Genomic DNA, 16500 nt, shown 5'->3' with positions numbered 1-16500 from the left:
GGAGGTGTGACCCAGACATACTGTAAGAGGATATGGTGAGGTGTGACCCAGACATACTGTAAGAGGACATGGTGAGGTGTGACCCAGACATACTGTAAGAGGACATGGTGAGGTGTGACCCAGACATACTGTAAGAGGACATGGTGAGGTGTGACCCAGACATACTGTAAGAGGACATGGTGAGGTGTGACCCAGACATACTGTAAGAGGACATGGTGAGGTGTGACCCAGACATACTGTAAGAGGACATGGTGAGGTGTGACCCAGACATACTGTAAGAGGATATGGTGAGGTGTGACCCAGACATACTGTAAGAGGACATGGTGAGGTGTGACCCAGACATACTGTAAGAGGACATGGTGAGGTGTGACCCAGACATACTGTAAGAGGATATGGTGAGGTGTGACCCAGACATACTGTAAGAGGACATGGTGAGGTGTGACCCAGACATACTGTAAGAGGACATGGTGAGGTGTGACCCAGACATACTGTAAGAGGACATGGTGAGGTGTGACCCAGACATACTGTAAGAGGACATGGTGAGGTGTGACCCAGACATACTGTAAGAGGACATGGTGAGGTGTGACCCAGACATACTGTAAGAGGACATGGTGAGGTGTGACCCAGACATACTGTAAGAGGACATGGTGAGGTGTGACCCAGACATACTGTAAGAGGATATGGGGAGGTGTGACCCAGACATACTGTAAGAGGACATGGGGAGGTGTGACCCAGACATACTGTAAGAGGACATGGGGAGGTGTGACCCAGACATACTGTAAGAGGACATGGGGAGGTGTGACCCAGACATACTGTAAGAGGACATGGTGAGGTGTGACCCAGACATACTGTAAGAGGACATGGTGAGGTGTGACCCAGACATACTGTAAGAGGACATGGTGAGGTGTGACCCAGACATACTGTAAGAGGACATGGGGAGGTGTGACCCAGACATACTGTAAGAGGACATGGTGAGGTGTGACCCAGACATACTGTAAGAGGACATGGTGAGGTGTGACCCAGACATACTGTAAGAGGACATGGTGAGGTGTGACCCAGACATACTGTAAGAGGACATGGTGAGGTGTGACCCAGACATACTGTAAGAGGACATGGTGAGGTGTGACCCAGACATACTGTAAGAGGATATGGTGAGGTGTGACCCAGACATACTGTAAGAGGACATGGTGAGGTGTGACCCAGACATACTGTAAGAGGACATGGTGAGGTGTGACCCAGACATACTGTAAGAGGATATGGTGAGGTGTGACCCAGACATACTGTAAGAGGACATGGTGAGGTGTGACCCAGACATACTGTAAGAGGACATGGTGAGGTGTGACCCAGACATACTGTAAGAGGACATGGTGAGGTGTGACCCAGACATACTGTAAGAGGACATGGTGAGGTGTGACCCAGACATACTGTAAGAGGACATGGTGAGGTGTGACCCAGACATACTGTAAGAGGATATGGTGAGGTGTGACCCAGACATACTGTAAGAGGATATGGTGAGGTGTGACCCAGACATACTGTAAGAGGACATGGGGAGGTGTGACCCAGACATACTGTAAGAGGACATGGGGAGGTGTGACCCAGACATACTGTAAGAGGACATGGTGAGGTGTGACCCAGACATACTGTAAGAGGACATGGTGAGGTGTGACCCAGACATACTGTAAGAGGACATGGTGAGGTGTGACCCAGACATACTGTAAGAGGACATGGTGAGGTGTGACCCAGACATACTGTAAGAGGACATGGTGAGGTGTGACCCAGACATACTGTAAGAGGACATGGTGAGGTGTGACCCAGACATACTGTAAGAGGACATGGTGAGGTGTGACCCAGACATACTGTAAGAGGACATGGTGAGGTGTGACCCAGACATACTGTAAGAGGACATGGTGAGGTGTGACCCAGACATACTGTAAGAGGATATGGTGAGGTGTGACCCAGACATACTGTAAGAGGACATGGTGAGGTGTGACCCAGACATACTGTAAGAGGATATGGTGAGGTGTGACCCAGACATACTGTAAGAGGACATGGTGAGGTGTGACCCAGACATACTGTAAGCGGACATGGTGAGGTGTGACCCAGACATACTGTAAGCGGACATGGTGAGGTGTGACCCAGACATACTGTAAGAGGACATGGTGAGGTGTGACCCAGACATACTGTAAGAGGACATGGTGAGGTGTGACCCAGACATACTGTAAGAGGACATGGTGAGGTGTGACCCAGACATACTGTAAGAGGACATGGTGAGGTGTGACCCAGACATACTGTAAGAGGACATGGTGAGGTGTGACCCAGACATACTGTAAGAGGACATGGTGAGGTGTGACCCAGACATACTGTAAGAGGATATGGTGAGGTGTGACCCAGACATACTGTAAGAGGACATGGTGAGGTGTGACCCAGACATACTGTAAGAGGACATGGTGAGGTGTGACCCAGACATACTGTAAGAGGATATGGTGAGGTGTGACCCAGACATACTGTAAGAGGATATGGTGAGGTGTGACCCAGACATACTGTAAGAGGACATGGTGAGGTGTGACCCAGACATACTGTAAGAGGACATGGTGAGGTGTGACCCAGACATACTGTAAGAGGACATGGTGAGGTGTGACCCAGACATACTGTAAGAGGACATGGTGAGGTGTGACCCAGACATACTGTAAGAGGACATGGTGAGGTGTGACCCAGACATACTGTAAGAGGACATGGTGAGATGCGCGCGCACATGTCTGTGTGTGTGTGCGTGCGCGTGCGTGCGACAGTCTGTGTGTCCTTACCAGGGTCTGAGGCTGTGGACGTAGATAGCAGATTGGGGCTACTGCCGCTGGCTGACAGGTAGTCCGGACCAGAGTGGTCCACCTTACAATTAAAATACCTTTATTACCTCAAACTTGGGAAATTCCTTTAGCATGTTAAGCTTCACAGTGTCATTTAAAACACACAGAATATCATGAATATTCAAACATTGTAATAGAATAAGATATACATAAACACATACCTTGTTGCCATGCTCTGGGGTGCTGAGTCTCCGGGGGAACAGGCTGTCCTCTGAGCCTGGAAATCTCCTCACTGTCAGACACCTCTCATCACTCAAATCTGGCTCATCTGACAAACTGCTCAGATGAGGCTAAAAGAGTGAAAGGAGGAGAAGGAGAGAAAGAAGAGAACAGAGGAGAGGAAGAGGGAAGGAGAGCAGGAGGAGAGGCAGAGGAAGAGAGGAGAGGAAGATGGGAAAGAGAGGAGGAGGAGAGGCAGAGGAAGAGAGGAGAGGAAGATGGGAAAGAGAGGAGGAGGAGAGGCAGAGGAAGAGAGAAGAGGAAAGGAAAGGAGGAGAAGGAGAGAATATAGGAGAAGGAGAGGAAGAACAGAACAGAGGAGAGGAAGAGGGAAGGAGAGGAGAGGCAGAGGAAGAGAGGAGGGGAAGAGGGAAGGAGAGGAGGAGGAGAGGCAGAGGAAGAGAGGAAGGAGAGGCAGAGAGGAAGAGGGAAGGAGAGGCAGAGGCAGAGGAAGAGAGGAGAGGAGGAGAATATAGGAGAAGGAGATGAAGTGAACATAGGAGGAGATGAAGAGAACAGAGGAGAGGAGGAGATGAAGAAGAGAACAGAGGAGAGGAGGGAGATGAAGAAGAGAACAGAGGAGAGGAGGGAGGAGGAAAACAAGGGGTTATGTACACACCTGTTGGTCAGGTATATGCAGAACAGTGGCCGCAGTCCAAACACTTAAAAGGACACACCCTATCCCCTCAAATGAAGTGCACACTTCTGATGACGTGTCATTACGTCTGACGAGTATACACTTGCAGGGCAAGGGGCGAGGGAGGAAGGAATGATTTTTAAAAATGGGATTGCCCTTGCCCGGAAATTTGTCACTCGTTCATCCCGCGATGATTCTGTTTTCAGCCACTGGTGGCTTGTGGGTGCTTTATATGTGCTACAGTCAATTATAATTGCACGCCTACTGTATGATAACTAGCAAATTAATTAGCTAACTAACGTTAGCCTGCCTACTGTATGGTAGCTAGCAAATTAATTAGCTAACGTTAGCCTGCCTACTGTATGATAACTAGCAAATTAATTAGCTAACTAACGTTAGCCTGCCTACTGTATGGTAGCTAGCAAATGAATTAGCTAACTAACGTTAGCCTGCCTAGCTAGAACTTCCAAAATATTTACTTTTTATGAGAAGTGTAGTAGCACAATTTCTAACTTATTTGTATTTGTTTTTACTTGTATGTTGACTTCTCCATTGATGTTGTTTTTAAGTTTTGGCACTTTTCTTAGCGGATGTACAATCGTGGTGAATTGAATTATGGGGAGGTTCAGGCCCCGAAGTGAACATAATTATACACTCACAAACTCGACTAATAACGAGGGCTGAGGGGCTTACGTTACAAACTTGATTGGCTAATCATTGGACCGCCCTCCAAGATGGCGACGGGGATTCCCCCAAGGGCATAAGGCGAGGGGAAGTGGATGAGGGTGTGTCTTTTAAGTGTTTGGACCGCAGAGGGGAAGTGGATGAGGGTGTGTCTTTTAGGAGTTTGGACCGCAGTCAGTGTTTCCCCTAGAATAATGTGTAGCAGTGGGGGCAAACACCCCTGTTTTGGGGGGGGGGGGGGTCCAGGGTCCCCCTTGGATCATGTTCATGTAGGAGGACTGAGAAGCTCAGTTCTGGTGACTTTAGAGGACATTCTACTCTTAAAATAATGAAAATAAAATGTTGCTGACGCCATCTAAAATATAATTTCCACCTCCAGAAATGAGCCCAATAACATATTGATAAATTGTTTTAACATATTGGACCATCTATTTAGCCTATGCATGGTCCATATTATTATTATTATTATTATTGACTTGCCTAGTTAACCTTTTATTTAAATAAGTGATCAGGTATGCTATTAGCAATAAGCATTATCACCTGTAGCCCAACTGCTATAAACGGGCTGAAATATGGAGTCGCCTGTCAGCATTTTATTTGATTTATTCAAAATTTATTTAACTAAGCAAGTCTGTTAAGAACAAATTCTTATTTACAATGACGGCCTACACCGGCCAAACCCGGGACGACACTGGGGCCAATTGTGCGCCGCCCTACGGGACTCCCAATCACGGCCGGTTGTGACACCGCCTGGAATCGAACCAGAGTGTCTGTAGTGACGCCTCTAGCACTGAGATGCAGTGCCTTAGAGCGCTGTGCCACTCAGGTGCCCAATAGGCCATTTACCCTATTGGGATAATCAGATCTCAAATTTCATCTTTAAACTAGTTCGCATCATATTGATGAATTTGATGTCACAAAAAACTTGCATAAACACAGTGAATATAACGTACCTACCTGTTAGTAAACCTGGAGTAACCTGCCACCTGGGGTAAAACATTCTGTACTTCTCACAGAAACCACTTCATGTCACAATATTTTCCCTGGTTACCACTACTCTTGCGCAACCCCAAAATATAACTTGTCTGATCCCATTTTTTAAAGTCACTCCCTCCAAATAATTGAGGTAAGGTGGTGTGTTACCCCAGGTTACCCGGAGTAGAGAAATAAATCAAGTAGGAATGGAAAGCTGGGATCCTCCTCTTTTTAACAAAGGCCATTTTGCTGTTTTCCCCACGATTGCAAGAATTGTTGTGCATTGACTGCTCGTCACAATTTATGTTTCACTCTCAATGGCACTCGTTCGTAACTTCAACGCACCTCGAGAGGAATATCTCTCACACAGAACAACAAGCCGACTAGGTAAATAGATAAACTATTCTACTATGTGCTTGTCAGATTGTTCTATTCGTTACTCGTTTTTGTTTGCAGAGGAAAAGTAAACATCTTCTAAGTGCGCCTCGGCAAAAACACGATTTTTTTTCATGTTACATATTTTTGGGCCGTGGCGGGCAACGATTTTGCCGTGGCGCAGCGCCACAGCTAAATGACTGCAGCGGAAACACTGATGCAGAAAACCCAAGCATATGCAGTGAATTAGGCTTTACCTCTGGAAGTAGAGGAGGTACATTGGGCTTTACCTTTGGAGGTAGAGGAGGTGGGATTCCTTGCTTGAGGGTCGACCTAGAATGGGAAGAGACCAAACAGTCAGGCAGCTGGCAGGGGATATTTGTGCGTCTGTGTGTGTGTGTGTGTGTGTGTGTGTGTGTGTGTGTGTGTGTGTGTGTGTGTGTGTGTGAGCAGCACTTACAGCTCCACGTCTTCAAAGGCATCCTCCAGATGGGCCATATGTCCCCTGGGGGGGAAGAGAGAGAATAAACAGATCAGAGAGAAGAGAGGGATCAGAGAGGACAGGTACAGAGTCTTCAGGGCTGGGTTGAAGTGGAGGACGTAATGTTACCATCAGGGGTCGGGGTCAACTGCACTGAACAAGAATAGAAACACAACATGCAAAAAATGTCATTGATTTTCCTGAGTTAAAGTTCCTATGAGGAAATCAGTACATTAGAGCTTAATTAATTTCAAATCTATGGATTTCACATAACTGGGAATACAGATATGCATCTATTGGTCACAGATACCTTAAAACATTTTTTTTATATATATATATTTTTTAAAAGGGCATCAGGATCTCGTCACGGTATTTTTGTGCATTCAAATACATTTCCATCGATAAAATGCAATTGTGTTCGTTGTCCGTAGCTTATGCCTGCCCATTCCACAACCCCACCACCACCATGGGGCACTCTGTTCACAACGTTGACGTCAGGAAACCCGCTCGCCCACACAACGCCAAACACGTGGTCTGCAGTTGTGAGGTAGATTAGATGTACTGGAGGCGGCTTATGGTAGAGAAATTAACATTCAATTCTCTGGCAACAGCTCTGGTGGACATTCCTGCAGTCAGCATGCCAATTGCACGCTCCCTCAACACTTGAGACATCTGTTGCATTGTGTTGTGTGACAAAACTGCACAGTTTAAAGAGGCCTTTTATTGTCCCCAGCACAAGGTGCACATTTGTAATGGGCATGCTGTTTAATCAGCTTCTTGATATGCCACACCGGTCAGGTGGATGAATTATCTTGGCAAAGGAGAAATGCTCACTAACAGGGGTCAGAGAGAACAGGAGTCAGGACTCTGTATGATTCAGGGGTAAAGGGCAGGGTCTGGAATGTATGATTCAGGGGTAAAGGGCAAGGGTCAGAGAGAACAGGAGTCTGGACTGTATGATTCAGGGGTAAAGGGCAGGGGTCAGAGAGAACAGGAGTCTGGACTGTATGATTCAGGGGTAAAGGGCAGGGGTCAGAGAGAACAGGAGTCTGGACTGTATGATTCAGGGGTAAAGGGCAGGGTCTGGAATGTATGATTCAGGGGTAAAGGGCAAGGGTCAGAGAGAACAGGAGTCTGGACTGTATGATTCAGGGGTAAAGGGCAGGGGTCAGAGAGAACAGGAGTCTGGAATGTATGAGTCAGGGGTAAAGGGCAGGGGTCAGAGAGAACAGGAGTCAGGACTGTATGATTCAGGGGTAAAGGGCAGGGGTCAGAGAGAACAGGAGTCTGCACTGTATGATTCAGGGGTAAAGGGCAGGGGTCAATGAGTCATCTGAAAATGTACCACAAAAGCAGTAGCCTGTGGCGGAAAGAAACACACAATGATTAGCTCATTTGTTTGTTTCGTAAATCAATAGTAATACAAGAAAACACAACGCAGAGCAATATGGGAATATGCAACAGCAAACTACTGGTTCTCAAGCAAGACGTATCCGTACAATTATCAGTAAATATTGAACTAAACTCTAGTGCATGGGGAAACCAGTCTATTTCAAACAAAAACCCTGCAGGGTTCCCAGGTTTATGTTTAAGTTATTTACAATGTAGCTGTCGGTCGCCATGGTGAAATGGTGCTGGAGGTTACAACTCATTTAAGAGCCCTGTCTGAGCTTGTTAAATCCTAGCTATTAACATCACTTCCTGTTTGTGTCTGCTTTAAAAGCTTACAGCATGAATAGCAGTTAAATTCACAGCATCTATGTCTGTCCGTCAGTCTGTCCTTCTGATTTTCCCCACTGTCTATCTACCTGCACCTCAATTAGGAGCACACATCCATCACCTCCTCTGAGGCTGGCAGGGTCAACAGCTATAACACAGCCCACATGGGAGGGTATGAGGATGGGGTATGAACGAAGCACGGCGGGGTGGCACACATCACTGCACACAGCCAGACCACAGCCTCTACCCATCGGCCCGGGCTGCCACACAACAGTTAGCGGAGGGGTAGAGTGCGTCACGGGCATGGTTTTACCACAGGGTGTTTAGTGTTACCGTTGAAACAACGCATCTTCAACACTTTTCAGAAGGCTCCTTTGGAAAGACAGAAGAAGAAGACAGCAACAGAAAGGAGGCAGAAGGAAAGACAGAAGAAGAAGACAGCAACAGAAAGGAGGCAGAAGGAAAGACAGAAGAAGAAGACAGCAACAGAAAGGAGGCAGAAGGAAAGACAGCAACAGAAAGGAGGCAGAAGGAAAGACAGCAACAGAAAGGAGGCAGAAGGAAAGACAGCAACAGAAAGGAGGCAGAAGGAAAGACAGACAGAAGAAGACAGCAACAGAAAGGAGGCAGAAGGAAAGACAGACAGAAGACAGCAACAGAAAGGAGGCAGAAGGAAAGACAGAAGAAGAAACAAAAATAAAGAAAAGGACACAGTCAAGACCTAGATACTACCTGATCAACCAACCAGACTACAGGGGAGGGAGGGGTAGGTAGGTAGGGTAGGTAAGCATGATGGGTTATGCTTTGAGAACAGAACTGGGGTGGCACCTCCTCACAGTGAGGTGAATGGAACAGGCTAGTCTCACAACAAGGGGAAGTGAGCAAAACAATTTAAACAACAAAACTCCACAAAGTTAGGAAGCTATGTGTCAGGGTTAGGTAACTAGATTTAGCCGCGGGACAGGGGCGGTTACATAATAATCTACAATGCAAATTCACCATAACTAACCACAAAAAAATCACTGCCTGTTGTCGACCCGTGCTATAGAGGAAATTGTTCAAAATGTGTATTGTTCTTCTCATTGATTGTATTGATAAAGTGACAACAAACAAAAAAATATTCACAAAACAAAGCTATTCGACAACCCATACAAAAGACAATAAACACACATAAACAGGGGCTTAGATGGTTGGGCTAGTCAGTGCAGCTGAATTTTAGAGAACATTTTAGAGAACATTTTAGAGACCCCCTATCTGTTTGAATGTTTCAGCAAATTTATGCAATTCTACACATTTAGCCATGGACCCGAGAGAAAATGTAGCACAGAATTTTCTAGAATGTCATTGTATGCTGTAGCATTAAGATTTCCCTTCACTGGAATTAAGGGACCGAGCACGAACCATGAAAAACATCCCCAGACGTTTATTCCTCCTCCACCAAACTTTACAGTTGGTACTATGCATTGGGGCAGGTAGCGTTCTCCTGGTATCCGCCAAACGCATATTAATACGTCGGACTGCCAGATGGTGAACCGTGATTCATCGCTCCAGAGAACGCGTTTCCACTGCTCCAGCGTCCAATGGCGGCGAGCTTTACACCACACCAGCCGACACTTGGCATTGCGAGACTAGTCAGGATCGAGGGAAAGATGAACGGAGCAAAGTACAGAGAGATCCTTGATGAAAACCTGCTCCAGAGCATTCAGGACCTCAGACTGGGACAACGACCCTAAGCACACAGCCAAGACAACGCAGGAGTGGCTTCGAGACAAGTCTCTGAATGCCCTTGGGTGGCCCAGCCAGAGCCCGGACTTCAACCTGATCGAACATCTCTGGAGAGACCTGAAAATCCAACCTGACAGAGCTTGAGGGGATCTGCAGAGAAGAATGGGAGAAACTCCCCAAATACAGGTGTGCCAAGCTTGTAGCGTCATACCCAAGAAGACTAGAGGCTGTAATCGCTGCCAAAGGTGTTTTAACAAAAGTACTGAGTAAAGGGTCTGAATATTTATGTAAATTTGATATTTCAGTTATCTGATTGTAATAAACTTCCAAACATTTCAAAAAACCTGTTTTGCTTTGTCATTATGGGGTATTGTGATGTCATTATGGTGTATTGTGATGTCATTATGGGGTATTGTGTGTAGATTGATGAGGGGAAAAAAACAATTTAATCCATTTTCAAATAAAGCTGTAACGTAATAAAATGTGGAAAAAGTCAAAGGGCCTGAATACTTTCCGAATGCACTGTATAGTGTAATTTATATACGGTTTAAGTTGTTTAAGTTTAAACTGATTTTTTTTTAAAAAGTACATTGTTTGGACCAAGGTGGCTCGAAAAAACGCTTAGGTGGCAGAAATATGCCTGAAAAATAGAAAACTTGAGCAGATTATTTCAGGAGGAGTTACTACTGACATTGTACCCTGTGTAACCACGCTGTAATCAATAGAGGACTATTGCGCTCTCCCCAAAAAAGGTTGACTGGTGCGTAAAACCAGTCAGTGAGTCTAGATAAGAAAACATTTAAAATGGGTCCTGACAAATAAAGCTTGCTTCGGGAAAAAAATCAAGTATGCTCTATGCGACATATTTTTGAGTGCGGAGAGACCCTTTAACTTTTGTTTAACCACGGTGTATACAAGGTATTTCAGATGTCCCAGAATCCCACTAGACCATAACAAGACAAGGAGACAGCCCAGACAACCAGCTAAAACAGAAGCCTGGAACGGAACAGTGTCGTTCCCGTGACGATGGTTACCACGGTTCTTACCTGGTAGAGATGCCTCCCTCTGCGAAAGGGCTCCAGGGAGAGGGGAAGTCGCTCTGTTTAGTCACGTCCTGGAGAGACCACAGCAATAACAAACAAGACATGTTAGTTACTACCACCTGTGTCTCAAATGGCACTATTACCTATATAGTGCACGACTGCAGTGCTCTGGTCAAAAGTAGTGCACTATACAGGGAATAGGGTGTCATTTGGGATACAGAGGTATTTCAACTGCAGGCTGTGTCTGAAATGGCAAACACATGTATGTATGCCCTAGTCCTGGGGACTCCAAGGGCGTACACCGTTTTGTTTTTAGCCCTAGCACTACACGGCCGACCCGCCTGGCGCTACACGGCCGACCCGCCTGGCGCTACACGGCCGACCCGCCTGGCGCTACACGGCCGACCCGCCTGGCGCTACACGGCCGACCCGCCTGGCACTACACGGCCGACCCGCGCGCACTACACGGCCGACCCGCCTGGCACTGCACGGCCGACCCGCCTGGCACTGCACGGCCGACCCGCCTGGCACTACACGGCCGACCCGCCTGGCACTACACGGCCGACCCGCCTGGCACTACACGGCCGACCCGCCTGGCACTACACGGCCGACCCGCCTGGCACTACACGGCCGACCCGCCTGGCACTACACGGCCGACCCGCCTGGCACTACACGGCCGACCCGCCTGGCACTACACGGCCGACCCGCCTGGCACTACACGGCCGACCCGCCTGGCACTACACGGCCGACCCGCCTGGCACTACACAGCCGACCCACATAGCACTACACAGCCGACCCACCTAGCGCTACACGGCTGATTCATCAAGCTTCAATGATTTGAATCAGCTGTGTAGTGTTAAGACAAAAAAACGTGCACACCCTTGGAGTCCCAGGGACCGAGTTTGGGAAACACTGCCCTAGTCAAAAGTGGTGTACTATATAGGGAATAGAGTGCGATTTGGGAAGCAAACTTTTACTTGGGGATATTTACAATCACTTCCTGACCAACATACTTCACACTAGATGATACATAAATTCAAATAAGAGAAAAATTGCTGATAAACAGTACTGCAAATACATAATTTTTAAAAATATATTCACCATTTCAGTGTGAGCCTCCGTTTCCTTCCTCAGCGGAGGTTCAAACTTCACTTTATCAACTGTGGAGGAGAGAAGAGGACTTGAAGTGGCATTGAGACATTACACACTCCAGTCAGTAGGGGGAGCCAGAACCAAACACTTCAACCATCACAACAAACCATATCCTCATGCATCAGAGTAGGGTGAAGTTACCCCACCCTATTCCCTATATAGTGCACTACATTTGACCAGGGCCCATAGGGCATTGATCCAAAGTAGTGCACTATTTAAAACCCATAAGAGTCTAAGCCCCGCTGGGGGGGGGGGGGGTGTTCTACTAAGCTACAGATGAAATCGGCGGAAGCAGTGGCTTAGCATAATACATTTAAACTCAGTTTCACAATTCCTGACATTTAATCCTAGTAAAAATTCCCTGTCTTAGGTCAGTTAGGATCACTACTTTATTTTAAGAATGTGAAATGTCAGAATAATAGTAGAGAGAATGATTTATTTCAGCTTTTATTTCTTTCATCACATTCCCAGTGGGTCAGAAGTTTACATACACTCAATTAGTATTTGGTAGCATTGCCTTTAAATTGTTTAACTTGGGTCAAACGTTTTGGGTAGCCTTCCACAAGCTTCCCACAATAAGTTGGGTGAATTTTGGCCCAATCCTCCTGACACAGCTGGTGTAACTGAGTCAGGTTTGTAGGCCTTCTTGCTCGCACAAGCCTTTTCAGTTCTGCCCACAAATTTTCTATAGGATCGAGGTCAGGGCTTTGTGATGGCCACTCCAATACCTTGACTTTGTTGTCCTTGAGCCATTTTGCCACAACTTTGGAAGTATGCTTGGGGTCATTGTCCATTTGGAAGACCCATTGCGACCGAGCTTTTAACTTCCCGACTGATGTCTTGACATGTTGCTTCAATATATCCACAATTTCCCTTCCTCATAATGCCATCTATTTTGTGAAGTGCACCAGTCCCTCCTGCAGCAAAGCACCCCCACAACATGATGCTGCCACCCCCGATCTTTGTCCCCATGTGCAGTTGCAAACCGTAGTCTGGCTTTTCTATGGAGGTTTTGTCGCAGTGGCTTCTTCATTGCTGAGCGGCCTTTCAGGTTATGTCGATATAGGACTCGTTTTGCTGTGGATATAGATACTCTTGTACCTGTTTCCTCCAGCATCTTTATAAGGTCCTTTGCGGTATGACGGCTGCGTGGTCCCATGATGTTTATACTTGCGTACTATTGTTTGTACAGATGAACGTGGTACCTTCAGGCATTTGGAAATTGCTCCCAAGGATGAACCAGACATGTGGAGGTCTACAATTTTTTTTCTGAGGTCTTGGCTGATTTCTTTTGATTTTCCCATGATGTCAAGCAAAAAGGCACTGAGATTGAAGGTAGACCTTGAAATACATCCACAGGTACACCTCCAATTGACAAAAATGATGTCAATTAGCCTATCAGAAGCTTCTAAAGCCATGACATTTTCTGGAATTTTCCAAGCTGTTTAAAGGCACAGTCAACTTAGCGTATGTAAATTTCTGACCCACTGGAATTGTGATACACAAAATTATAAGTTAAATAATCTGTCTGTAAACAATTGTTGGAAAAATGACTTGTGTCATGCACAAAGTAGATGTCCTAACCGACTTGCCAAAACTATAGTTTGTTAACAAGAAATTTGTGGAGTGGTTGAAAAACAAGTTTTAATGACTCCAACCTAAGTGTATGTAAACGATCGACTTCAACTGTATATGGAATTGGTTTAAGAAGGCCATACCAAGGATAATTTTGCCAATTTTGGAATTTTAAGACCCCTTGAAGTATCCCCCCAAAAATATACCAAACATTTATAAAATATTATATTTCGGCCTTACTGCTATTAGCCCATACAAACGCACTGAATAACAGATTCACTACATGTAGTGGGGCGGCAGGTAGCCTAGTGGTTAGACCGTTGGGCCAGTAACCACCAAAAGGTTGCTAGATCAAATCCCCGAGCTGACAAGGTAAAAAAATAATCTGTCGTTCTGCCCCTGAACACTGTTCCCCCGGTAGGCCGTCATTGTAAATAATAATTTGTTCTTAACTGACTTGCCAAGTTAAATAAAGGTTAAATAAAATTTAACAGATAGTCCCCCCCCCCAAAAAAAAACACAAAGGAGGTTTGTTCTGAAGTGTCTGTTCCAGATCTGAATGATCAGGTGTTTTTTTTATTTTTTATATATATATTTTTTTACATGTATTTATAACCCGTTAGTTTGGCACTAAACAGTCTCCATATATACACTTTTCTCAACTGTTACCGGGGGACCTTCAGATAAGTACTTTGAGGCCAAGCTCTGTCACCTTTCACCACTCGGTCGGATTGAGATGCATCCAATGCAAAACACAATCTCCAGACAGATTTGTGTTGGGATTGTTCTGATGCTGCTAATTCGATTTCAGCAGGGGAACGGACATCAACCTCGGGGAGGGGGGGGGGTTTAAGGAATAGGGTGCCATTTATTACACAGACCCTTTTCTAATGCTTCCTTCCTTCCTTGACAAAGCTTTCCCCTACCTAGTCCTGCAAAGTCAGTGATAAAAAGTATTTAAAGGAAAGATGCTTTTTTTTTACCAGTATTTTGAACAGGGCCTTAGTTCTGATGATGATGATGACATTGTGAACAAATCAAGCTGTAGATGTTGATTCATCATACAATATGATGGTAGTAAGGTTAGCAGTAAATGGTAACACACACACACACACACACACACACACACGCGCAGTCAGAGCACCAATAGGTGGTTCAGTATTATAACCACTCCTCTCGTCACTAGGCCTGAGACATGGCGTCTACCCTAAACCCGCCCACAGGCTAAATGCGAGAGCGAGAGACAGCGGATTGGTGGACGAGATTACGTCTGCATCCCAAATGGCAACCTATTCCCCTTGTAGTGCCCTCCTCGCTATATAGGGACGTAGTGCACTCCTCGCTATATGGGGACGTAGTGCACTCCTCGCTATATGGGGACGTAGTGCACTCCTCGCTATATGGGGACGTAGGGCACTCCTCGCTATATGGGGACGTAGGGCACTCCTCGCTATATGGGGACGTAGGGCACTCCTCGCTATATGGGGACGTAGGGCACTCCTCGCTATATGGGGACGTAGGGCACTCCTCGCTATATGGGGACGTAGGGCACTCCTCGCTATATGGGGACGTAGGGCACTCCTCGCTATATGGGGACGTAGGGCACTCCTCGCTATATGGGGACGTAGGGCACTCCTCGCTATATGGGGACGTAGGGCACTCCTCGCTATATGGGGACGTAGGGCACTCCTCGCTATATGGGGACGTAGGGCACTCCTCACGACGTAGGGCACGCCTCGCTACATGGGGCACTCCTCACTATATAGGGACGTAGGGCACTCCTCACTATATAGGGACGTAGGGCACTCCTCACTACATGGGGCACGCCTCGCTACATGGGGCACGCCTCGCTACATGGGGCACGCCTCGCTACATGGGGCACGCCTCGCTACATGGGGCACGCCTCGCTACATGGGGCACGCCTCGCTACATGGGGCACGCCTCGCGACATGGGGCACGCCTCACGACATGGGGCACGCCTCACGACATGGGGCACGCCTCACGACATGGGGCACGCCTCACGACATGGGGCACGCCTCACGACATGGGGCACTCCTCACGACATGGGGCACTCCTCACGACATGGGGCACTCCTCACGACATGGGGCACTCCTCACGACATGGGGCACTCCTCACTACATGGGGCACTCCTCACTACATGGGGCACTCCTCACTACATGGGGCACTCCTCACTACATGGGGCACTCCTCACTACATGGGGCACTCCTCACTACATGGGGCACTCCTCACTACATGGGGCACTCCTCACTACATGGGGCACTCCTCACTACATGGGGCACTCCTCACTACATGGGGCACTCCTCACTACATGGGGCACTCCTCACTACATGGGGCACTCCTCACTACATGGGGCACTCCTCACTACATGGGGCACTCCTCACTACATGGGGCACTCCTCACTACATGGGGCACTCCTCACTACATGGGGCACTCCTCACTACATGGGGCACTCCTCACTACATGGGGCACTCCTCACTACATGGGGCACTCCTCACTACATGGGGCACTCCTCACTACATGGGGCACTCCTCACTACATGGGGCACTCCTCACTACATGGGGACGTAGTGCACTCCTCACTACATGGGGCACTCCTCACTATATGGGGACGTAGTGCACTCCTCGCTGTATGGGGACGTAGTGCACTCCTCGCTGTATGGGGACGTAGTGCACTCCTCGCTGTATGGGGACGTAGTGCACTCCTCGCTGTATGGGGACGTAGTGCACTCCTCGCTGTATGGGGACGTAGTGCACTCCTCGCTGTATGGGGACGTAGTGCACTCCTCGCTGTATGGGGACGTAGTGCACTCCTCGCTGTATGGGGACGTAGTGCACTCCTCGCTGTATGGGGACGTAGTGCACTCCTCGCTGTATGGGGACGTAGTGCACTCCTCGCTGTATGGGGACGTAGTGCACTCCTCGCTGTATGGGGACGTAGTGCACTCCTCGCTGTATGGGGACGTAGTGCACTCCTCGCTGTATGGGGACGTAGTGCACTCCTCGCTGTATGGGGACGTAGTGCACTCCTCGC

General features: G+C 47.5%; 1 protein-coding gene across 1 annotated transcript in view; it reads right to left on the bottom strand.

Annotated features, from left to right (window-relative positions):
- The window catches only part of LOC120023222 (mitogen-activated protein kinase kinase kinase kinase 5-like), a 142963-nt gene that overhangs the window by 48624 nt on the left and 77839 nt on the right, over positions 1 to 16500 (bottom strand). The window contains exons 15-20 of the mRNA XM_038967263.1: positions 11824 to 11882; positions 10726 to 10793; positions 6215 to 6259; positions 6045 to 6087; positions 3026 to 3154; positions 2805 to 2886 (exon numbers count right to left, since the gene is read on the bottom strand). Coding sequence (XP_038823191.1) covers positions 2805 to 2886; positions 3026 to 3154; positions 6045 to 6087; positions 6215 to 6259; positions 10726 to 10793; positions 11824 to 11882 — 426 coding nt within the window. The remainder of the gene's footprint in view (positions 1 to 2804; positions 2887 to 3025; positions 3155 to 6044; positions 6088 to 6214; positions 6260 to 10725; positions 10794 to 11823; positions 11883 to 16500) is intronic.

This window comes from Salvelinus namaycush, chromosome 28 (assembly GCF_016432855.1).
Source record: "Salvelinus namaycush isolate Seneca chromosome 28, SaNama_1.0, whole genome shotgun sequence".
NCBI classification, from domain to species: Eukaryota; Metazoa; Chordata; class Actinopteri; order Salmoniformes; family Salmonidae; genus Salvelinus; species Salvelinus namaycush.
Note: the sequence above shows the minus strand (reverse complement) of the source record. Positions and strands in the feature narration are given on the sequence as shown.